Consider the following 24,371-nt stretch of genomic DNA (forward strand, 5'->3'; position numbering starts at 1 on the left):
ATCTAGGACTGTTTTCAGCATTGTTGATAACATGTTCTGTTTGGTTAAGGGTAGGCCTATTCAGCTGGTATTTCCTTGTTTTTTACTACCTATTTTATTCATGTTTTTATTACTTAGTTAGTGGAAGAATCTTTTGTAATGTATGTTTGATGGTGTATGCTTTTAATTAAGCGTTGTTGACTATGAATGTAGATGTAAATGCTTGTATAACTGTGTTTTAATTTTAAATGTGTCAAGCGCAAAGAGCATAATTGTAAAGTTATGATGTTGCGCTATATAAATGCTCATTTATTATTATTATTATTATTATTATTATTATTATTATTATTATTATTATTATTATTATTATTATTATAAAGTACTCATTCTTGAAGTTTGAATGGGGGGCCGGGGTCAAAACTGACTGACCTAGTCAGTTTTGACCGGGGGGTCATTCTGGGCTAGCTGATTTTGACTGGGAGGTATGACACATCCTCCAAACCTGTTGAGATACATAGATGCATACATATATGCATACATTTCGTCATCTGAAGTCCTAATGTACTTATTCTTGAAGTTTTAAGGGAAGCGTCGAAACTTTTTTTTTGTAGAAAAAAAGTGTTAACGTTTTGTTTCGATTTTTTTCCAATATCATTTTGAAACAAATATTGTCCATATTTACATTCAATTCGTTTTAAAAGGTCTTTAAGTACTTATTCTTGAAGTTTGAAGGGGGGGGGGGGGGGTCAAAACTGACTGGCCTAGTCAGTTTTGACCGGGGGTTCATTCTGATTTTGACCGGGAGGTCAAACCTTAGATATACGTAGTTGTATACATTTATGCATAAATACTGTTTCTAAAGGTCTTAATGTACTCATTCTTAAAGTTTGAAGGGGGGTCAAAATTGACTAGGGGGGGGGGGGGTCAACACTGACTAGCCCAGAATGACCTCCCGGTCAAAATAGACTAGCCCAGAATGACCTCCCGGTCAAACAGGGCTGTGTCAAAATAGGCTGCTACACCGGGCACGTGGCAGTTATGTTGGCAGTTTAAGTCTTAGTTTTCATGCTTTTAGGGTAAGCGGCCTTGTTGTGGGGTGGTAAAACGTTTGCCTCCAATGCCGGCGGTCTCGGGTTCGAATCCCCAAAGACTTTCGTAAAACATGATTTTTTTTACTTTTTGTTCTTCTTTTCTGAACTCTATATTCTTGTAGTTTGTTCTTTTTGATTTATTCCAAAGGTTTTGAGTCGTGTATTGAACATCGAATAAAGTGCGTGAGTGCCCTTGACTCGACAGCTTTCCTTTAATCCCGTATTCTATTTTTAGTACGGGATATCCCACAGGAAAGGTCAAAGGGCATATGTATCACCGCGTGTCGACTGCTGGTGATAGTAGATAAATACTTCTAGATAATAGACTTCTCACTGTACTCAATACGTTTTATGCAAGTTAGCATTCATTTATGTTTGATTTAAATGGCGATTTGTTTAAAACATATCTAACAAAGGATGCTTCGTGCAGATGCAGTTTTGATGTTGAAATTTTTTTTTTCTCTATTTGACTGTCTATTTTTAATCTGTTTGTGTGTTACGCAGGGCAGCAGGCACACGTCTTTAGTCAAAAACGCAGCATTGCTGATTTATGTTCATATCCATTTTGTCAACATGTCTGTCATTATTTGCTAACAACTGCATATTTGACATGACACATAAAGTTGGTCATAAAAATCTGTGCTGGTTTGCCCAATAAGAGACACGGTGCACTAAAAATGGTAAAACATGTGTATTCTAACAGTAAGGTGTGACACAGTTTGTGCTTGCTATGAAAATGGGACAGAGATTATGATAATATACTCACTGCACTTTTTGTTGACACCGCACACGGTACCGGTCGTGCAGAGGTCTGGGTCGTCTTTACAGTCTATGTTTAGGGACATTTCTGAACATAGAAGACATCGTTCATCTGTCAGTGTGTTTGTGTGTGTGTGTGTGTTGTGTGTGTGTGTGTGTGTGTGTGTGTGTGTGTGTGTGTGATTGTGTGTGGGTTTGCCTGTGTGTGTGATTGTGCGCGTGTTTAATAATAATAATAATAATAATACGAATATTTGTAACGCGCACATATCTCACCAACAGGCGACTCAAGGCGCACATACACTCATTCACACACACGGAGACTTAAAGTCACTAACACACACACACACCATCAACCATTAAATATGTACATTTATTCAGGGTGGGATGGTTAGAAAATACACCTTTTTAGTACTGGGCGAATGACTGAGTTCATCGAAATCGACCAATATAAATCCAGTCTATCACTTGAAACAAAAAGAATCCCAGGCCCAGTGGCTGCGATCGATTGGGATCCCAGTTTTTGGCCCTGACACGTATTATTTTCAAACCCTAAAAGTGTGCAGTGGTCTAATTTGAAAAACATCCGACATACCCTCAACGTTAAGTTTTTTGTCCACGGATAGACGGACGGCCGGCCGGCCATTCATACAAGGACACATATAAATCCTAAAGCCCGCTAATCCGAACTAGGGGCGGGGACGTAGCTCAGTTGGTAGCGCGCTGGCTTTGTAGCCAGTTGGTCACTATCAGCGTGGGTTCGATCCCCACGTTCGGCGAGAGATTTATTTCTCGGAGTCAACTTTATGCAGACTCTCTTCGGTGTCCGAACACCCCCGTGTGCACACATGCGCACGAAAAAGATCCCACGTTCACAGCGAAAGTCTCAGGGCATGGAAAACACGAAGACACGCATGCATCATCTCTCGTCTCTGATTATCATGATCGTATTTCGATACTTTGACGAGACAAACCCAATGCTGGTGTGTCGAAGAAGACAGCCACAGCGGGCTTGTTCGAATCAAAGTATCACACCATATTTTCAGCGTATTACCAATACTTGTCCCAATATAGACCAGTTGGTCTAAGAGGACGTTAAACCCTAATAGTCAGTCAGCCGAACTAGGTCGCCGAACGTTCGTGCCTGGTTCGGTGTACTAACTAGCGGTGAAATGTATCGGCGATACCGGTCATATGATCAAGAAATATCACGTGACAAGACTCCGTTGACATCGTTGTAGCCGTCAGTATCGTCACTCTTCAAGGATGGAGATACCAAAAATATTCAACCAATGAAAAGTCAGTTCGCCGATGACGCACCGAACGTTTGCAGGATTGTATCGGCGAACTGCAAACCGTACCGCGCGCTGCAACCCAAAAATAGGGGAATCCCCTGATTTGATGACGTCGCCGAACGTTCGCCGAAATAGTTCGGCGTGGTTCGGCTGTAGTTAGTAGCTGGCTTAATACTCACCAACTACTCAGGTGAGTCAACAGGCCCTGAACCCCTGCCCAAATTGTCAGCCATCTTAGAATTTTTTCTTTTACAGTTGCATATTTCTCTCAAGGGTACTTACCCATATTTTAAGCGAAATAGGAATTAGAATATTGTTCGGGAAGAAGGAAAATTACCGAAAGAGACTTTTTGAATTGGTGTCGGTAGTGGAAAATAATTTACAAATTGGTGTCAGGGAAAAAGACTGATAGCTCTAGATAGGGAGTGGCGGTGAAGACAGAGCTAGATGGTGTGAGGCAGTGAAGACAGCTAAATGGTGTGAGGTTGTGAAGAAAGAGCTAGATGATGTGTGGCAGTAAAAATATACCTAAATGGTGTGAGACAGTGAAGACAGAGTTAAATGGTGTGAGGTTGTGAAGAAAGAGCTAGATGATGTGTGGCAGTAAAAATATACCTAAATGGTGTGAGACAGTGAAGACAGCTAAATGGTGTGAGGTTGTGAAGAAAGAGCTAGATGATGTGTGGCAGTAAAAATATACCTAAATGGTGTGAGACAGTGAAGACAGCTAAATGGTGTGAGGTTGTGAAGAAAGAACTAGATGATGTATGGCAGTGAAGACAGGGCTAGCTAGGGAGTGGCAGTGAAGACAGAGCTAGATGATGTGTGGCAGTGTAGACAGATGTAACCTAGTGCCAAATGTAGCCGAGTGTCCCTTTTTCTCTATATAAACTCAAACAGTCAAAACAAATGACACCGGTTATAGTACCAGGTTCTTTTATTTCCAAACTTAATTCTTTGTATGTATTTAAATATTTGTAGAATTTACTCTGTGTGTGTTAGTGTGTGTTTGTGTGTGTGTGTGTGTGTGTGTGTGTGTGTGTGTCTGTGTGTGTGTGTCTGTGTGTGTGTGTGTAAGTGTGTATGTGCGCTTGTGTGAGGTTGGGTGTGTGTCAAAATGTGTTGTGCAATATGGCATGAAAACCTTTTTAAATTTGTTGTTAACAATTACAGCTTTGTATTCCATGTTTATTATTTTTTACGAAGTAATAATAGTAAAATAGTCTTATGTTTCTTATTTGTTCGACCCTCTTAGGATTATGGAGTTTTATGCACTGCCTTTTATAGTTAACTAAATTTTGTATTTGAAATAGCCCATTGCAGTTGGTGTAGGCCTTGAGCTTATTATAATCGTTTGTCCAGTATTTAATTTAATTCTCTATATTTGTATGAACTCAAATGATTAGTGTTCTTATTATGTCTTGCTAGGCTAAGTTCTATTTAATCAGAGTATGTCTGCGTGTGCTTATACCTAGTGATATTGTAAAGCGCATAGTGCTGTTAGGTATGCGCTATAGAAATATCCTTGAAGGAAAAGTCCAAGGTTTTGAAGTAGCTCCAAAAACTTGAAAATCGAATGCCAAATGTTACAAACATCTCAGGAAAAATATTTTAAAAATTGAAAAAAAATTGTTGTTGTTGTAGTTGAAGATTTACTTGTGCGGGGCTAACCAAGACAAGCCAGCTGGGGTCAAGGTGTGGTCACGTGGTTTTTGGTTCACTGTGACGTAAGGTTCACTGTGACGTCACAAGTTTTTGTGTTGATTCTACCAGCGTGATTTCCATACAGAAAAGTCACCACTGTATGCCCGAAAAGAATGTCTCGGTGGAGTGCAGCCGCAATCTGCAACAACTCCTCAGTGTCCCCAAGCTTTACATAGCACATGTGCCCTCATAACAATCCGAGTCTCTTGTGGAAATGGAAGAGGTTTGTGCAGCACACACGTGCAGATTTCAAAGTGTCGGGCACTTTCTGGACACGGATTTCGCCATTTTTCTGCAGCACAAGTTGGTGTTTCATCTGAAATTAATTATGTGGCCACTGGCAGTGTTTTCCATTCATACAAGTACTATACGTCCGGACACGGCAGTATTGCGCGAGGCTGGTACAGTCGACGAGCCATCGAAACTCCGTGGTGACGAACAGCGGACAATCTCACCAGAAGGAATGCGTTGAACTTGAAAAGGTGCTCGCAAAAGGTGCTCGCAAAAGGTGCTCGCAAAAGGTGCTACCGCTTGGGGAGAAGACACAAGCGAGGCTGGGTCGAAATATCTGTGACTGTAACGTATTGTTTTGTCAATAAAAAAACGTTCCAACAACTTATCTTTCTTGTTTTTTTATTCTGAATTTTGGAACGTTGGCAGTCTCTTTGTTTTTGGATTTGCCTGAAGTATTTGGGTTTTTTAGAAAATATATCGCGATCTACACATTTTCCTTCCTATAGTTTGTCAAACGTATAGCGAATTTAATTTGTATTTACTTAAGGCCACACTTTTTTTCTTGATAAATATTTCTTCATAAAGACTACTTGAAATGAACAAAATGTTTCCCCCTTTCAAGGTCGGTCTGTACGTTGTCATCTGCGCCTGATGCCACCCATACTGTCCCTGCCACCAGGCATTCTCAACAATCGAACTGTCTATACAGGCTTAGATGCACAGTCCTTCCTCAAAACACGTATGCTCACTATATCAGATCTGCCAAGGCTCAGATTACACAGGAAAAATTATCTCTCGACTTGCCTTGAACACATACCAAAAATCAACACCCTGACTGCTTTTTGGATCTACAATTAATTTTGTTAGGAATGAATTACACGTGTGGCGTTTACAAATAGATTCATACACAATCTACATTCGCACAGAAAGGCGGTACCAAGTTTTAAAACAAATAGAGAATGCTTCATGTCCTTCAGGCTAAATGTTTCCCCTTGTAAGGATAAGATATGGGTTATATGATCATTCGAGTTGTATGCCCTCACGGATTTTGATGAGATACACAAGTGTATGCGTGTTTTAGGTGGTATCAGCCATCTGCACTTATGGCATAACGACCGGGCCGAGGTCTGTTACGTGCCACTGTGAGGGCCCCAAAGGGTTTAAAATCGTGATCGTGATTGGCGTTTTTTTTACCTTACTGCGACCGTGATTGCCGAAATTTCCATTTCTGTGATCGTGATGGGACTTTGCCCGTGATCCGTGATGACAAAAAAATCAAGTCTCGTGATCGTGATCGTAATTTGTGTTCGTGATCGTGATGGGCATTATTGCAAAGCATTTTATTTTCAACGTACATTTTTCACAGCTGTATCACTCTATGATCCTCTATTCGTCAAGATCGTGAAAACAAAAGTCAAGGTAACTGTGATCGTGAAAGCTAAAATTTCTCTTCCTGTGATTGTGATGATACCCCCCCCCCCCTTTGGGGCCCTCCACTGTGGTTACACGGCTACCGTCTCTGGGTCTGCACATAAAGTTGACCCGTGTCGGTCCCGGTGTAACACGAAATGTTTAAATCCACGAAAAATGTACTCCGGAGTAAAATTTTCGTATGAAATTTAGTACGAGAAAAGAACTCCCCCAAGGCACGAAAAAATTACTCCCTCCACGAAATTTGTACTCCCCATTTATTTTACTTCCAGTAAAAATCTCGTACGCGAAAATGGGATGCGGGCGAAGGGATAATGCCAATAATTATGTGATCTCGCGCAAACGAATGTCGCGCTACCCTCCCTCCACCCCTTCCACCACCAAGACTAACAGGGGACAAGGGAGTATACATTTCGTACACCTGGCATGGGAAGTTAAATTGCTCGTGTTAGGGTGAAATAATTTATTAGTTTTTTATTCGTCAGGGGAGTAACATTTGTGTACAAAATGTTTACTCGGAACTCACCTGTCGTGGGGAGTAATTTTCTCGTGTAATGGGGGAGTGCTTTTTTCGTCAGTAAAGGGAGTAACATTTTCGTACGAAATTTTTACTCCGGAGTAAAAAATCTCGTGGGAGTAATTTTCTCGAGTTACACCGGCCCAGTCGAACCTGCGACCTTAGGGATCACAAGTTCAGTGCTCTACCAACTGAGCATGTCCTTTAAAATAACTAACATATATTCCCTGTATTATTAGTGTATTTCTCATCCAGGCATGGAGGCGTCCTCTTAAATACACAGCCCTTCACGTGTAAACGATTGAGCTCACCATCTCAACTCGTGCTTTTCTGTGCTAGGTATTTGTCATCCACGCATAAAGGCGTCCGTTTAAATACACGGCCCTTATCGTGTAAACGATTAGGTTCACAAACTCAAATCTTACCAGGCCTTTACATGGGATATGACCATCCTTCCATTTTGACAAATACCAGATATCCACAATCTGGGTACTTTCTGTGCGACTGTAGATTTGTATGAATTGATTTCTAAAACGATACACGTGTAATTCATTCCTTAAAAACAAATGCCAGCTCCAAGAAGCAGTCAGGATGTTAATTCCTGGTATATGTTCAAGTCGGGAGATGGGTTTTTTCTGTGTAAAAGCCTTTGCAGATCTGATATAGTTTGATTGTTGATATACCTGGTGGCAATGACAGCACGGGTGGCAAGACGTACTACAGTACAAATGACAAGAAGCCGACCTAAATATAAAACAAATGTGTTCTAAGGCCTTGGTGGGGTGGGATGGGGGAGGGGGGGGGAACATTTTGTTTATTTCCAGTAGTCTTTATGAAGAAATAATTAAGAAGAAGAAAGTCTGGCATAAATTCGGTATACTTTTGACTGTTCTTATTCACATGTTAAAATATGTGCAGATCGCGAGTTACTTTCGAAAAAACATGTTTCATGCATCCCACAATCAGACAATACACAGGCTGTGCTGACCGGCTCGTGGACTAGCTGATGCGGCCGGGAGTACACAAACATCTGGAACATGTACCGGACCACGTGACAGCCCAGTATCATTTCCCTACCATGCAGGTAGCTGTTCAACTAAAGATACTAAGGAAGCTGTTCAGCTAAAGATAATAGTTCAACGCAATCACACGATTGGTAGAAGTATGTTTCAGCTTGCTGTAGCTCAGGGAATTTGAACCCCACTCTTCATCCGTTTGGGAAATATTCCTGATGTTTCGACTGCACAGGCTGGGAAGGGTACCCTGATGCTTCTGCCGAGAAACCCCACTCGCTAGCAGACCAGCTGCCTGTAAGGGACGTATCTGTATTTCCTGCAAAGCAAGAAAGAATAAAACAGCAGCTTAGTTTGAGCTTTTCAGACATTCGAACCAGAGAAAACGTGCACGTGTTTGATTGGTGAGGGTGGATAGAGTCACAAGACATACTGTGTCTGTGTGATGCAGGGCAGGTTTTCAAATTCAAGCTGATTGTACCATGCATAGCTTTTGAAGAACTGTGTGATTTTTTATACTTTCTGGCACATCTTCCCTTGTTTTCAGATAGACTGAGAATCGAGATGAGGATGATGGTGTATGTATGTATATGTATATATATATATATATATATATATATATATATATATATATATATATATATATATATATATATATATATATATATATATCTATATATATATACATGTACGTATACATGTATGAAACAAAACTTTGCTGATATGCATTCGTAAAACGTATCCGCAAAAACACCGAAAAGAGCTTCATGCAACTTCGCATTTAATTTTCAATTCTTCCAGAAGATATCCCCACACATTTCTTTTCCGTTTTTATTTTTATTTTTTATAAATGCCTTGTGGTGACCTCATTTTTCAATCACATTGAAAGAAATTTTGTTCAAGGAATCTTTGACCCAGTCTGGACTATGGAATTATATTTCAGCTTAAAAGTGTAAAACTTAAAGTTGATTAATGAGTTTGTTCATTAAAATTCTCAAAATTGCAATTAAAATGGAAGTTTTAATTATAGAATATCAACAAGAGGCGAAGCCTTCAAGGCTCACGTAAGAAATCGACAAACAGTAACACAAACTCAATCACTCCGTCACACATACACACACACACACAGTAAGCATTGGTGACACTGTGCAAGAAAGAGAGACACTAGATCTAGATCTGTCTGTCTGCATGTAGCCTACTTACAGACACGACTGCCAAATAGTCTCGGCCCGCTCAAAATAACAATGACCGAGACATTCCTTCGCGTGACGTCTAACCCTCTTACGCCATAATGTGACGTCTTCAAATGACGAAATGTTAAAGTTTCTACCACAGACATACACACGCACGCACGCACATACGCACATACGCACATACGCACGCACGCACAGACAGACAAAGTTACGATCGCATAGGCTACACTTCGTGAGCCAAAAATGATTGCACTGTATTTCTTTATCATTTTCTGAATCGAAAATACAGATGTGTATATTTTTCTGAAAATGTGTTTAGAACTAAAGAAAATATACCTGACATGTTTGAAAATATACATGTGCTTTCCTCAGACTAGTTAGTGCCAATGTATATCAATTAAGGTATGTTACCTACAAACAAAAACAATGATTTTGAGAATCTATGCCATGGAGAGCATTACAAAGATGATTTCTGTTAATGCTGTATGGTCAGAAGTTACACACATTGGAGCAAGGAAAAAGCTCGTACGTAGATCAAATTTGTATACAGATTTGTAAATACATTTTTTGGAAAAGTCTCTGGGTGTTCATTTGCATTGATTCCAGTGCACACACATTTTAGCGCTTCCCATTTGCAGTTGATTTTATATTTTTTTCATTAATTTGCTAGCAATCAGAATTATGTTTGTTCTTATAGTTTTAATGATATATGTTGTTTGTTTTTACCCCATGTGATATTTTCGTTATTGTAAAAACTGGACACATTGTTGTCAGTTTTAGATAAAGTAAATATATCATAATGGAAATCTTCTGTTTTGTGTTATAACTTACTCATGTTGAGTCTCCCCTATTCCTGTTTGTACGCATAGTAGTTTCAAGGCAGTGGGATGTTCTGTGAGGCTGTTTATCTCCTCATCCAGGTTTTCCAAACATTCGAATTTAGATTCCTCTTGGAGTTACTGCACTGACACCTGAAGCAATATACACATGTCACTCTGTTATCATAGCAGGAAACTGACCTTGAGATTCTTAGGTATACACAGAACTTGCAGTGAATCACAGAAACAACACGAACAGTAGCATTAACAGTTTGAACATTCATGAAGTGAGAGTCAATAACCCGACTAGGTAGATTCAGGGTCCCACTGAGTGCATCTCACAGTCACAGTGTCGCTTTTCGGCACGTACCACACATTTTCAATGGGACTGAGGTTTTGTGACTACAGTTAAATAGAAGCAACGTCCTGTCTGTTCGTGGTGTTTTAGAATACCGATCTAGTATCATCTACGCACTATCTTGTAGTGTGACTGTCTGATATTGCGAACCAGAAAAAAATAATGAACAGAAAGTTGGAACTGCTGTAAACATGTTTGCCCGGACAGTTCTGATTTCCTTCCAAAACGGCTCGCAATATCACACCATCAGCGTTTCGCCACTGCTAAGAAAATCGTATGATTTTAGATCTAATTTGAGATCATAAATTATGTCTGCTCGTTTACAAAAACAAAAGGTGTTTATTTCCCTTTGAACGTTTCGCAACACTTATCTAAGAAATATTTATTATTTACTGACACAGTTGTGTCTGCAAGAAAAAGGCTTTGCGCAATGTTGCTTGCTGTCTACATGTTTTGTTGTGTAAGTGAAGAATTCCTAAGAATTGACAGATGATAGTCGTGTGTGAACATCACTGTGGAAGCAGAACATCACTGTGGAAGCATTTATTCTAACTTATCTAAGCTGCGCAAAATTAACAAACAAAAGATATCTGTACTCACCGATACAAGAACAGCACAAGACAGTACGAATTTTCGCTGATGTAAACTTCATCGGGAACAAACAAACACAAAAGGCAACAAAAAGCAGACGCAACACGGAACGAACAAGGTTTGAAAAGAATATGGAGGGGAAACACAAAAAAGGGAAGGAACTGCCTTTTATGTTTGTGTTTGTTTGTTCCTAAACAGTCATAGGACGAAATCCTTGATTTGAGATGGGGAAAACAAAATACCACGAAGCCTGAAAAAATACCATAATCTTCACATGCTTACAGATATGTGGACGCACAGCAATTGATCTGTGAAAAACACACTTGACTTAGATCTAGCGGACTAGTGTGTAAACATCACAAGAAAGAGAATCACATACCATTTCGTATTGCTGATTAAGCTGGCTCTGTTGCGAACAGTTCCTTGTGGTCTAGCCTCACCAGCATTTTGACAACGAAGAGGCTCAAACTGATACGGTAAAACCCAAGGCTGGCTGAAAACCGGTCCGTACTCCACTTGTCTTCCTCGCTGCTGCAGCCGGCCATGTTTGTTCTTCCAGCTTTGTGACGTAACACACGTATGTGCACAAGGTCATGAGCCAAGACTGCGCGCGCGGTGGAACGATGCAGAACAGCCAAAAAACGTGTCAAAGTATATTTTTAGGGCTACTGTGTTCATTTTTACACACGCAATTGTGGTTAATGAATTAAGAGTGTCAACATATCAAAAGTGACCCTAAACCTTGGACTTTTCCTTTAATAAATAAACGGTGTTGTAGGGAAAATGTGGGGAAAATGGAGGGTTTACATCCAATAAAAACTTCTTCCAATCTTCTAAACTTTTTCACAAAAAAGACACACAAATAAACAATAACAATACAGAGACCCTAATCTAGAGAAGAATCCGACCAACCAGGTCACCGAACCGAACTAACATCCGGAACAATACTTCCAAAAATATTTGTTAAATCCCCTCTCCAAAAATAGATCAAAACAAAACAAACTTCACTTTAAAACTGCTCTCCAAAATACATTCTAGATTCACACTCTAGAATTAGTACACAACAAAACAAACAAATACCCTAAATCCTCACTCTAAACTCTATTCTAACCCTAAACAATCCTCAATCTACTAAATCCCATCTACAAAAACCAATCCACAAAACCCCATCTACAAAATCTAACTGAACCCCGTCGCACATTCCGCCCACTCCGTCACAGAAAATACACATTGCTGTTTTACCCCGCACGCGACACGCCACGCAAAACAGCGCTGCAGAAATGTCAGCCCACTAGACAACACGTCTGTTTTGTTCAACAAACACCAGCGAATAGAGCGGCCCCAGCCTACAACATCACGTGATCCTACGTCACAAAGTCAAAACAAACTCAACCCAGTGGGGTGTTAGGCACAAAAAAATTGTCATTTTACCTATGCAAATTAAAGAATCGGCTCTTCCGCCAGACCATTTCAATACAGACAAAACACAGTCTTGAAAACCTTAGTGGATCCCCGATAGTACAGGTTTGAATCCTCGATAGCACAGAGGTACCATGAGTTCTCGAGTTCACGGATGCGCAAAAGTACATGTGTACCGTAACTGTCGCTCAGTCACCAGCTCACACAGAGCTAGATGGTGTGATGCAGTGAAGACACAGCTAGATAGCATTTGGCAGTGAAGACAGAGCTAAATGATGACAGGCAGTGAAGAGAGAGCTAGATGGTGTATGGTAGTGAAGACAGAGCTAGATGGTGTGTGGTAGTGAAGACAGAGCTAGATGGTGTATAGTAGTGAAAACAGAGCTAGATGGTGTGTGGTATTGAAGACAGAGCTAGATGGTGCGAGGCAATGAAGACAGAGCTAGATGGTGTGAGGCAGAGAAGACAACACCACTCACTACAGACGTCTCCCTCACATAACAGGCCCGTGCTGCAGAAGGCCTGCTTTCTGTCCAAGCACGACTGGCCCACCGTCAGCACTGAAACATGATAAACAACAACACTAACATTATGAATTTCTTCCCTCGGATGACTGGCCCAACAACAGCACTAAAACATGATAAACTACAACACAAAAACCATGAACTTCTTCCCTCGGACGACAGGCCCAACAACAGAACTGACAGATTTTAAACAACAACACTAAAACCATGAACTTCTTCCCTCGCATGACTGGCCCAACAACAGCACTGAAACAAAATAATTATGTGTCCATTGTATTCGTTTAACACTCACGGCACAATCCAGTGCGGTCGCAGAATGTTCCGAAGTTGCAGCCGGAAGTGTCATTTCTGCAGTCTTTGCCTGGGCCAATGCCTTAAAAACACACACACACACACACACACACACACACACACACACACACACACACACACATACACACACACACACACACACACACACATCAAAGTTTAAATTCATTGAGATCAATTCTAATCTAATTCTAACTCGCAATGGACATAAACGTATATGTAAGTGGTTATACGAGGGTCAAGTGAAAAGTCTCGGGCCCGACCAGGAAGGAGTTGACTTAATTACGAGTCTAGAACAAGTTTACATTTCAACATTGTCCCTCCGGACCTCCACACACTTGTTCCATCTGTGCCTCGATCCTCATTGCCGTTGCTGCAGATGCCTTTGTATTGCAACCGTTGGAAGTCCTCAAAAGCAGTCTTGGCGTCATTGTCCGTTTCGTAGTGCTCAACCCTGGGGTACTTCCTCATGGTTTCAAACATAATATCGTTTAAGGGTGCCAAATCTGGCGAATACAGCGGATGGTTAACGATCTCCAAGCCGCATTAATGATTTGTTTCCATGGAAACCAAGGACTTTTGGTCAGGGTCGTTATTTTTAACGAGCAACATCCCTTTCCGGAGCGTTCCTCTGTGCTTTACCTTGATATACTATCTTAGTTGACTCGAAAGTATGAAATATAATTCACCGGTTACTGTCTCATCTTTTGGAACTTAGTCCAACAGCAAATACCCCTCTGCGTCCAATAAAATATATGTCATCACCTTTTTAAGGGGTAATGACCCTGACCTTCTTTATGTAGGTATTGTGGCAGTTGTAGATTACCTCCCTTTGACCGTTATCAGTAAATGGCCTATCCTTGAATGCTATGAAAGGGGAGGAGAACTTTAGCTGAATAAAAGATGGAAGCAGACCACATGCTGGCGTCTGAGTGAAGTTTGTCTTTAACATAGTGTCAGAAAAATGGATCGTCCAGACCCACCACAACCACTGCAGCTGCAAGGAAATGTGGCAGAGCATTGGAAGCGTTTCAAACGAATGTTTGAAATCTATCGAGCAGCGAGTGGCCTCGACACGAAGCAGAGAAAGGTACAGAGCATGACATTCTTACACGTGGTAGGACCGGAAGCAGTGGAAGTGTATCACACTTTCCAATGGGCTGAAGGTGAATGTGGAGAACAGTGCGAATGATTTCCATACATATGCATGCATGCTACAAAAATTTGAGCAATACTGTGAGCCAAGAAAAAATGTCACAATTGAGAGGCATGTGTTTTTCACTCGAAATCAAAAAGCTGGTGAAACATTTGATGTATTCTTGACTGATTTAAAGCTCAAGGCGAAGTCATGTGAATTTGGGCAACTCAAAGACTCATTGATCAAAGACAGATTAGTGGGTGGTATTTTGAGTGATCAGGTTCGTGGGAGACTTTTGAGAGAAGCTGATCTCACACTGAAGAAAGCAGAGGACATATGTCGAGCAGCAGAAGCAACAGAAGTTCAACTGAAGCTAATGAACGAAGAGCAAAGCACTTCTGTGAATGCCGTTAAACACAGAAACAAAGAGAAACCAAGTGAAGCAGCAGCAAGCAGATCTGAAGCAACACCTGTCAACGGTAGGTACTGTGGCAAAATTCATCAGCGACGGAAATGTCCAGCCTATGGTCAAGTGTGCAATAAGTGTAAAAAGAAAAACCATTTCGCAAGCGTCTGCCAATCAGCCGCAGTGCAAGCCGTTGAAGAGGACGACAGTCAGAACTTTTCTGTTGTTGGCACAGTGGAACAATCCTGCGATGAGAATGCGGTGAAAGAGTGGAAGTCTACCATCACCATTGGAAAGCATCGCATCACATTTACACTTGACACTGGGGCACAGGTCAACGTTCTTCCCATGAGTTTGTACCGCAGACTGCAGCATGGCCCTCTTCAGTACTCCTCTGCTAAACTGTCGACTTACAGCGGGGAAAGTTTGCCTGTCAAGGGTAAATGCAGACTCACATGTGTGGTAAACACCAAGAAACTTTCCCCTGAATTTCAAGTTGTGGACACGCACTCCAAAGCAGTCCTGGGGTTGTCAGCCTGTGTATCTCTTGGTCTCGTGCAGAGAGTGGACATGATAGAAGATGACACCTTGCTCTCCATGTATGCCGATGTTTTCAAAGGTCTTGGCTGCATGGAGGATGAGTACACCATCTCAACTGATCACTCAGTTCGTCCCGTTGTCCATGCTTCAAGAAAAGTGCCAGCAGCTCTCCGCGATGATCTCCAGAAAGAACTACAGCGCATGCTGAAAGAAGGAGTGATTGAGAAAGTCGATTACCCTACAGACTGGGTGAACTCTTTAGTCATTGTTGAAAAAAGGGGGTGGCCTGAGATTGTGTCTTGATCCAAGAGACCTCAACAAGGCTATACGTAGGGAACATTATCAGCTCCCTACCATCGAAGAAATAGGGAGCAGGTTGTGTGGAAACAGTGTGTTCAGTGTAGTAGACGCAAGCTCAGCATTTTGGCAAATCAAACTTGACAAACAGAGTGCTGACCTCACCACTTTCAACACACCTTTCGGCAGGTTCAGGTTTCTGAGACTACCTTTCGGGCTGAATTCATCAGCAGAAGTTTTCGCCAAACGTTTTCATCAAGCTTTTGAGAACATTCCTGGTGTTGAAACATACATGGATGAGATGCTGATTGCTGGCAAGACGACGGAGGAGCATGACTCACGGTTGAAGACGGTGCTGGAAAGAGCCAGACAAGTTGGTGTGAAACTGAAACTGTCAAAATGCACACTCAGAGTGAATGAGGTGAATTTTGTTGGTCACACCATCACAGGAAAAGGACTCAAACCTGACGACTCAAAGATTGCAGCCATACAGCAAATGCCAACGCCGTCATGTCGCAAAGACCTAGAACGATTTCTTGGTATGGTTAACTACCTTGGCAAGTTTGTGCCCAACCTCTCCTCTGTTTCTGCTCCGCTTCGTTATCTTATGAAACAAGACCATGAATGAGATTGGCTCAAGCAGCACCAAGACGCATTTGAGCAGCTCAAGAATCTCGTGACTGCTGCTCCCATACTGGTTTTCTACGATCCCAGCAAACCTGTCACACTGTCCACTGACAGTGTCACAAGAAGGCCTTGGTGCTGTCCTTCTTCATGACGACAAGCCCATCGCATTTGCTTCTCGTTCATTGACTGACTGTGAAAAGCGGTACGCTCAAATCGAGAAGGAACTGTTGGCTGTTGTTTTTAGAGTCGAGCACTTTCACTACTACGTCTACGGGCGTGCTGTGACTGTAGAGTCTGACCACAAACCACTGGAATCCATCATTCAAAAGCCTCTCTCAGCAGCTCCACCACGACTTCAAAGAATGCTTTTGAGGACAATGAAGTACAACATTACTCTTCTTTACAAAGCGGGTAGAGAAATGTATTTATTCCCCCCTCTGCTTCTTTCTCTCTGTAAACTTGTAGGGCTAGTTATTTTTCGGTAACTTACCCAACAACCAAAATCACTTACCCAACAACGGGCCTGAATCCTCGATAGCTCACAGGTTGATGAGTTAGACTTTGAGGGAACTACTTTAGCGATTGAAAAGTTCCGAACGCTCCAATGTACGAAATATACATATCTAGACCAAACAATACAAACATACTGCATTTAAACTGGCAACTACAGGCTTGAACACATTAATCTCCATATAAAATCTTTGAGTTTGGTTGTTTTCTAAATCCAAATCTAACGATCAGTGCAGATAAACTCGCTTTAGATCTCTTATGAGTGCACGCAAACTCCCAAGGCAAGTAACTCTCGTACGACAAGAGTAGTTCCCCTTCCAAATTTTCTGTACTGAGTTGCTTGGACAAGAGACTGCAATCCGACGGTTAGTTTTCGACAATATTTCATTTTATAAACAGATCTCACGCAACCAAATGCACACATCGCATCAATTTAAAGAACATACAGCGGTTTCATACACTATTTTTCCCCAGAAAACGGAACTTCATACAGTTTTTAACGTTGGAACACGGGTGCAAAAGTTCGTCTGCTTGTCCCATTCGAAGAAAGAACATTTCCTAAGCTCGCATTTTTCATGATCCGCTAACTTCGACCATTATGTTTGATAATCACTGAGACTCGGCATGTAACCTCTACGTCTCTGATATTTTGTCACGAGCACCACTCCCAATCAAAGCACCAGCAAATGATGACTGGGAGGCCCAAGTCCACCTCATTGTGAGCAGTTTGCCAGTCTCTGATGAAAAACTGAAGATTTTCAAAGAAGCAACAGCCAATGACCAGTCCATGCAGAATTTACGAAAATTCATCAGGGAGGGATTTCCGCACAAGAAAGAGATACCAGAAGACATTCGGGCATATCTGGGATTCTAGGATGAGCTGTCTGAGGCAGATGGACTACTCTTCAAAGGAGAACAAATAATCGTCCCAAATGCACTTCGAAGAGAAATGCTGATGCGAGTACATGAAGGTCATCTTGGGAGAGACAAAAGTTTGGCCGCAGCCAAAGAAGTGATTTTCTGGCCAGGCATGTCAAGTCAGATAAAGCAGACTGTAGCTAATTGTTCAGTTTGTGGCGAGTTTCAAAATGCTCAACAGAAAGAACCACTGATTCCCCATGAAGAACCGTCCTTGCCTTGGGAGAAACTGGGAACTGATATCCTTGATTTCAACGGAAAACAATGTTTGATACTTGTTGACTACTACAGCAAGTATTTTGAGGTTGGACTTCTACAAGGCACAACAGGACCAGACATCATCACTCAACTGAAATCTCATTTTGCACGGTATGGGATTCCGAAGCAGTTAATCAGGGACAATGGACCTCAGTTTAGTTGTTCTGCATTTGCCACATTTGCAGAAACATGGGGTTTCCAGCATACAACGTCTAGCCCAAGATACCCGCAAGCAAACGGGTTGGCCGAGAGAAGTGTTCAGACAATGAAGGACATGCTCAAGAAAGCGCAGGCCAGTGGACAAGACCCCTACATAGCACTGCTTCACTACAGAAACACGCCATTTCCAGACAGTTTTTCACCAGCACAGCTCCTGATGAACCGCAGACTGAGAACAACACTTCCAGTAACTGACGCTCACCTCACTCCCTGCGTACCAGATCAGACTGTTGTTCAGCGTGCCAAAGCCAAAACACGTGAACGACAAGTAAGCGATTACAACAAGTCAGCGAGACCTCAGCCACGCCCAACCTTGCACCCCGGGGACAACGTCCGTATGCAGACCAGACCTGACAGCACGTGGAGACCAGCCACCGTTGTAGCAGCAGCGCCAACACCACGTTCTTATGTGGTTCGCACTCCAGAGGGTGCCACATTTCGCAGAAACAGTGTCATGCTGAAGCGTGCCCCTGAGACAAGTGTGCAACCTGATACCGAGCATTCCCAGCATGAAAGTGTCAAAGATACTGACCAAGTTCCTATCCAAGAGGACCAGTCAAATCAGCCTGTCAAATCTCAAGAACAATCTGTGACAGTCACTCGTTCAGGTCGTGAAGTCAGGCTACCAGCACGGTATAAAGAGGATTAATTGGCATGAAGAAACAACAAGTGAACTAAAAACGCTCGCGTTTAAAACAATTTTCAAGGAAATTGGACTTTTCTTCCTTGCATAAACAAAACATTGTATTTTCAAGTATTGACATTACTTACACATACAGACATACAAGCATTTTCATTCACACCATAGACCATTTATCCTGGACCGCCAACTAGCTCTCTCTCCGCTCTTTCTCTCTATACGAGGTAGCGGCCCCTCGCATTTAGGAACGAAGAGAGGTACAGAAAAGCGTGCTATCCTTCTCAGCGTAACTACTACCCCGCTCTTCTTGGCCTTTCAGAAATCAGGGGGATGCCATATCCGTTGTCGATTGTAAACATGGACGAAGTTGCCGAGGTAAGTTCTGAAAATGCTAAAATAAACTCAGCTAAAGTGCATATGGAACATGTTTTTCGATGAGTTTTGTTAAGTTTAGTTTGGAGTTTTGAAAAATCCAGTTCATTGTCACCTCCCATTGTCACAAATAACTGGAGTGTGCTTTCTTTTCACTGTCTTTTCTTTTCATGTTTAAAGTTCAATTTTGTTTTCTTATTTTAATGAAGGAAAGCAGTGGGTTAACATTTTAATTTGAAATTGTTAAGTGCAGGTTCTAGCAAGTATTATGTTTAATTTTTATTATTCTTTATTTGTTTAACTGTTTCAATTCCATTATGAAAAGAGAGATGTGGCAGTTGTAGATTAGCTCCCTTTGACCGTTATCAGTAAATGGCCTATCCTTGAATGGTATGAAAGGGGAGGAGAACTTTAGCTGAATAAAAAATGGAAGCAGACCACATGCTGGCGTCTGAGTGAAGTTTGTCTTTAACAGGTATAACCTTGATGCCCCTACTGCATGAACGGTTAATTGGTTTTAGGCTGAAAGTGATGTAGCCTAGTCTCATCATCAGAAACAAATCGAGACATAAAATCCTCTCGATCTGCCTCAAATAAGCGTAAAATATTGCGTGCCACGTTCAATCTGAAGTGCTTTTGTTCTGGTGTACAAGTTTGAGGACCTACCTTGGTTAAACTGTCTTCACGAAACGTGTCTGCACAGAATACTCCAAACACTTGCATGTCAGATGCCAAGTGTATCAGCAATGTAATAAATGCCCATTGGTTAATTTTGCATCACCAGCGCTCAGACAGCATCAACGGTTTCTTGAATTGTAACCGTTGATGGTCTTCGACACTGTTTGTCATTCATTGCCTGCATTCCGCTGACCACCTTATTACTGTGGTCTATGAAGAGGGATCCCTACCTAACGTTGACGTCAGGTCATGAACTTCGTCGCCGCCAGTGCATGACCTCGTATGTGCAGTTTTGAGAAAAACGAAAAACAGTGTTTAAACCATCTGTTTTAAGGGCAGAGGTGGCCCGGAATTTTAATCCAAAATGGTCACATGATGTGATTTGGGTTTTTAGCATATTTAGGTACTTTGAACACCCTAGAATAACTGCATGATGTTTATTTTGTCAATGTCATCCTCTTTTTTTCAATAAAGTGATGATTTGCAAAGTGAGTGAATGCTAAAAATCTGCAAACTTATAACAAAAATCGATTTTTTTCATGGCAGAGCAGCAGCAACATGTCGATGAGTTTGTCAAATTTATTGCATGCACCGTACTCAGCGGGAATTCCCGTTTTTTGACGATGTCACAGTCATGAAAATAAAGTCCGTTTGTACCCCTCAACGGCCACAACACAGAGCTGGCGAAGGCTACTTTCACTTGCAAAATGTTCCATATTTGGAAAGTGACCTTCAACTTTGAAAATCTATTCGCTGATTGGTCATTACCAATAACTTTCAGCCGGGAAGTCGTTCTGCGCATGCGTGCGCACCACATCCGCATAAACACGCGGACGTTATTTCGAATCGGTTCGACGTCTCAAACAGCGATGTTCCTCTCAACTCGGCCTATAAAAGATAAATTCGGCGGGTATCCATCATGCAAGAGGCAGAGGAAGTTACAACTTGTGGCAGATCGAGCAGCGAAGAAAAATAAGCTAGCGGTCGGTGTGAATGTTGAGTCCGCGATGCCTGAATAACAGGTAGGACGTCAGGCCTTGTTTATCTCACATTTATAAACTCCATCTTGACTGTCCCAGTTACACCCTAAAGTACTGCTAATCGAACTTCGGACCCATCTTCCACTCATGTATCTCATTCTTGGTGAAACAATGATATTTTGACTTAGATATTTGCTTCGTTGCAAAATCCAACTTTTCTCATTCAAGGAACGCAACAACTAGGTGCATTTTCGAGTGAATCAAATTTTGGGCTAAAATTTGTTGGATTTCATCCCGACTCTATTTCACCAATAAGAAGTTGATATTTTTTTCTCTCTCTAGATCATTGAATCCCTTGAAATTGTCAGGGAAGCATTATGTCTAGAGTTTATTTTGTCAGAAGCACGACTGACGTCCTCCTACCTAAAGCTGCATGAGTTTTGGAAAAAATAATGCTTACTTCGAAGCAATTTCCGATCAAAACTTGGCCACTTTTTGTGTGATGGAAACAAGAATTAGCAGAAACCATATCTGTCTGCTCCTGCGATAAAACTGAGAACATCGAGAGTTGCAAGTAAAATTCCAAACGCCTTATTTCCAGCTGATCATAATCACTTTACTTGATGTTTCATTGAGTGTAGCATCAGTCTGATGTCCATATGTGCAACTTTGGACTGATAGGGGATTGTGAAGAGTACTTGGAGTATTGGAAAATGTCAGTGAAAAAAGTACCCGAATGCACACATACTCTTGGTTTGTCAATCTGTCTTCACTGTGCGCAGCAAATCACTTCACAAACTTTCAAATGCAATTTTCTCAGAATGTGATTTTCAAGGACGGTAACCACACGGCGATGGTCTTCACTTCCCATCTACTTGTGGTAGACTACTAATTTTTTTCCCCAATCATTGTAAATGAATTCGCCCCGTAGTTACAGAAGCGCTTTTTCAAAAAAAACTTATTTCTTATTTTTATGAATTGGAATGAAAGCCTGACATAGCATTTTTATGCAAAAATATAATATCGCCCAATTTTATTGTTTTCACTGGGAACTAAGGCTGATATTCATAAAAATGCTCTGTAACTACTGAGAAATACTACTTGTTTGTTCATAACAAAAATATGAGGTTGTTAGGTTGAGAACTGTCTAAAATATCACGCTCGAGCAGAATAGACTGTTTTACGGTTTTTTTTGTCAAAAATCTAGCGTTTTTACCCATAAAAAGATCCTCAGGCAAAAAATTTGCACAAATGAGTCTTTTTATGTGTTTTTTGCTTGATTATACGTACAAATATTGCAAGAAAAAGTGCAAACATCCAGTAGAAATTTTTCGTGCCACCTCTCCCCTTAAAGCCATATGTACTCGATGACTATACACGCTAATTGCTTTACCAACAGCTGGAGACATGCTAAATTAAGTTCCCTGCAAGATATTGTGGTCTAGGACCCCTTAAATGTTGAGATATTTGAATTTTTATTTTGATCTAGATCGTCCTATTTATAGATTTGCCAACAGAGGGAACGTTGACGCAAGGGAAATAACTCCGCGTCTTTGTTGACATCCTCACTTTTTCAGAGGCTAGAACAAGCTGTAATGCATGTATATGGTCCGCGCATGGCGACATATCGTCATTGCATGGTCTTATATAGCTATTCTGATGGACACGTGGGGGAATTCGGGGGCTGTGATTGGATGGTCTCACACATCCCTTTCCCGATCATCAAAGCATAACGATACAAAAGTTGGCCATTTTTGCCGATATCCAAACGATATCGGCAATAACAAAGACGCGTGGTTCCGGTTTCTTCCACGTGTATAAAGTACACGCATACCTCGCCAGGTTTGTTTCTGTCACTCTGTGACTAGTCGACAGACGATGCCATTTGCTTTGTGTGTGTTTTTGTTGTTGCTTACTGTACATGACATAGGCCCTACATTACGTGTAAAATCCAGTTCTTTAACAGGCAACAAACCTTGCAAATTTCCAGAAGCTGCAATCTGAAGCGACCTATCTCGGATTCTAGCAGACGATCTCTCCAATGTTTAACACAAAATCAGCAAACTCTCCTGTCACATAGAACGTCCATTGTATAGTGCAATGTTGAAATGAAGTTACCGGTCTGAAACATTTCGTCGTTTCTTCTGAGACAATCCTTGTTCTCTTATCATCTACAGATTTACCGCTGTCTTCACCACGCGAATTCCCAACAGAAGTCAGACTTTCGAACATACAATCTACGTAGGCAAGCATGATACGTCATGACGTCATATGATTCCTAACATATTGACGTAATGCTAAGCATCCGGTTATCTCGAGTTTTCTCCGTAATACATGTCCGTGGGTTTTTCTATGTTCGGTTATTTCCGTGGCTTCATGCGGAAAGGGAACCGTCGTCTGCAATCAACGACATGGACCATTCTGGTACTTGTCGCTGACAAAAACATGATTCTAACACAGAATTTAATGTCAGAATAGCTATATAAACGCTATTGTGTTTTCAGCGTAGCAATAGGGTCCGATATTTAGACTCGAACAAGTATAATGCGACTCGTCTTCGACTCGTCGGCATTATACTTGTCTCGTCTAAATATCGGGCCCTATTGCTACGCTGAAAACACAATAGCTGTTAATGGTGCGTTTGACATCGATTATGGGCAAACTACACTTTGTAAACACGGGAGCGCGTACATATGCCTTTAATGTTACCTTTAACATTCTGCCTTCCATGGACTTCTAATGTACTGGGGAGGCTACGTGTAGGCCTATCTGTTTGTGTTAATACAATGCAGTGGGCGTCACGTAGGTACACAAATGTGCAGATACGAGGAATTGACCCTAAGTCATGGGCTGTTTTCTTGTGTATACGAGGTTTTGCATTCACAAACTCAACAATAATGACGAGACAAATTGTTTAAAACCTTTAGTTTTGCATGAACAAGCAGAACAACAATGATCAATGCAATTCCGCACATGCGAGTTCGTAGGTTCATACTGACAAAGAGAGAGAGAGAGAGAGAGAGAGAGAGAGAGAGAGAGAGAGAGAGAGAGAGAGAGAGAGAGAGAGAGAGAGAGAGAGAGAGAGAGAGACGCGTGGGATGGTTAAATGCTCTGTTAGGCTAACAGTCAGAGCATGGGAAGGTGGGGGTGAGCTAAACGCGATTTCACAATCGCTCGATCCGAATTTCTGCCAAATATGTACACACCATATCAGTCGACAGAATAGCCTGTTTTTCATCCGCATTCATTTCTGACAGATATTCTTGGTCTGTTCGTCCAAAAAGTGCTGAATGTCTGTTTCTTCTTCCTATTGTACATCCCAGACTGATATCTCTGGCATCTTGTCTGAATCATTGTCCGAATCGCAATCTTTAAATTGGTTCTCCAAGTCTATGCTTTCAGTGCATTGTCACTGGCATCGCAGGATGGCGGGATGTAGGAGGGGGGACTGTTAAAAAGCCCAGTGTCACCTTGGCACACATCTGCGTTGTTTACATCGGTGGGTCCAGCGTTGTCGGCTTTGTGATTGACTGTATTTTCACGTGCATTTTGC

General features: G+C 41.5%; 1 protein-coding gene across 3 annotated transcripts in view; it reads right to left on the reverse strand.

The window, feature by feature from the left end:
- LOC138949331 (uncharacterized) overlaps nucleotides 1-24,371 on the reverse strand; it is a 617,348-nt gene that overhangs the window by 82,700 nt on the left and 510,277 nt on the right. For all 3 annotated transcript variants that reach the window (XM_070321116.1, XM_070321117.1, XM_070321115.1), the window contains 3 exons: nucleotides 13,219-13,299; nucleotides 12,882-12,962; nucleotides 1,837-1,917 (listed from right to left, as the gene is read on the reverse strand). In XM_070321116.1, the coding sequence (XP_070177217.1) occupies nucleotides 1,837-1,917; nucleotides 12,882-12,962; nucleotides 13,219-13,299 (243 nt within the window). The remainder of the gene's footprint in view (nucleotides 1-1,836; nucleotides 1,918-12,881; nucleotides 12,963-13,218; nucleotides 13,300-24,371) is intronic.

The sequence above is a fragment of the Littorina saxatilis genome, linkage group LG15, assembly GCF_037325665.1.
Source record: "Littorina saxatilis isolate snail1 linkage group LG15, US_GU_Lsax_2.0, whole genome shotgun sequence".
Classification (NCBI taxonomy): domain Eukaryota; kingdom Metazoa; phylum Mollusca; class Gastropoda; order Littorinimorpha; family Littorinidae; genus Littorina; species Littorina saxatilis.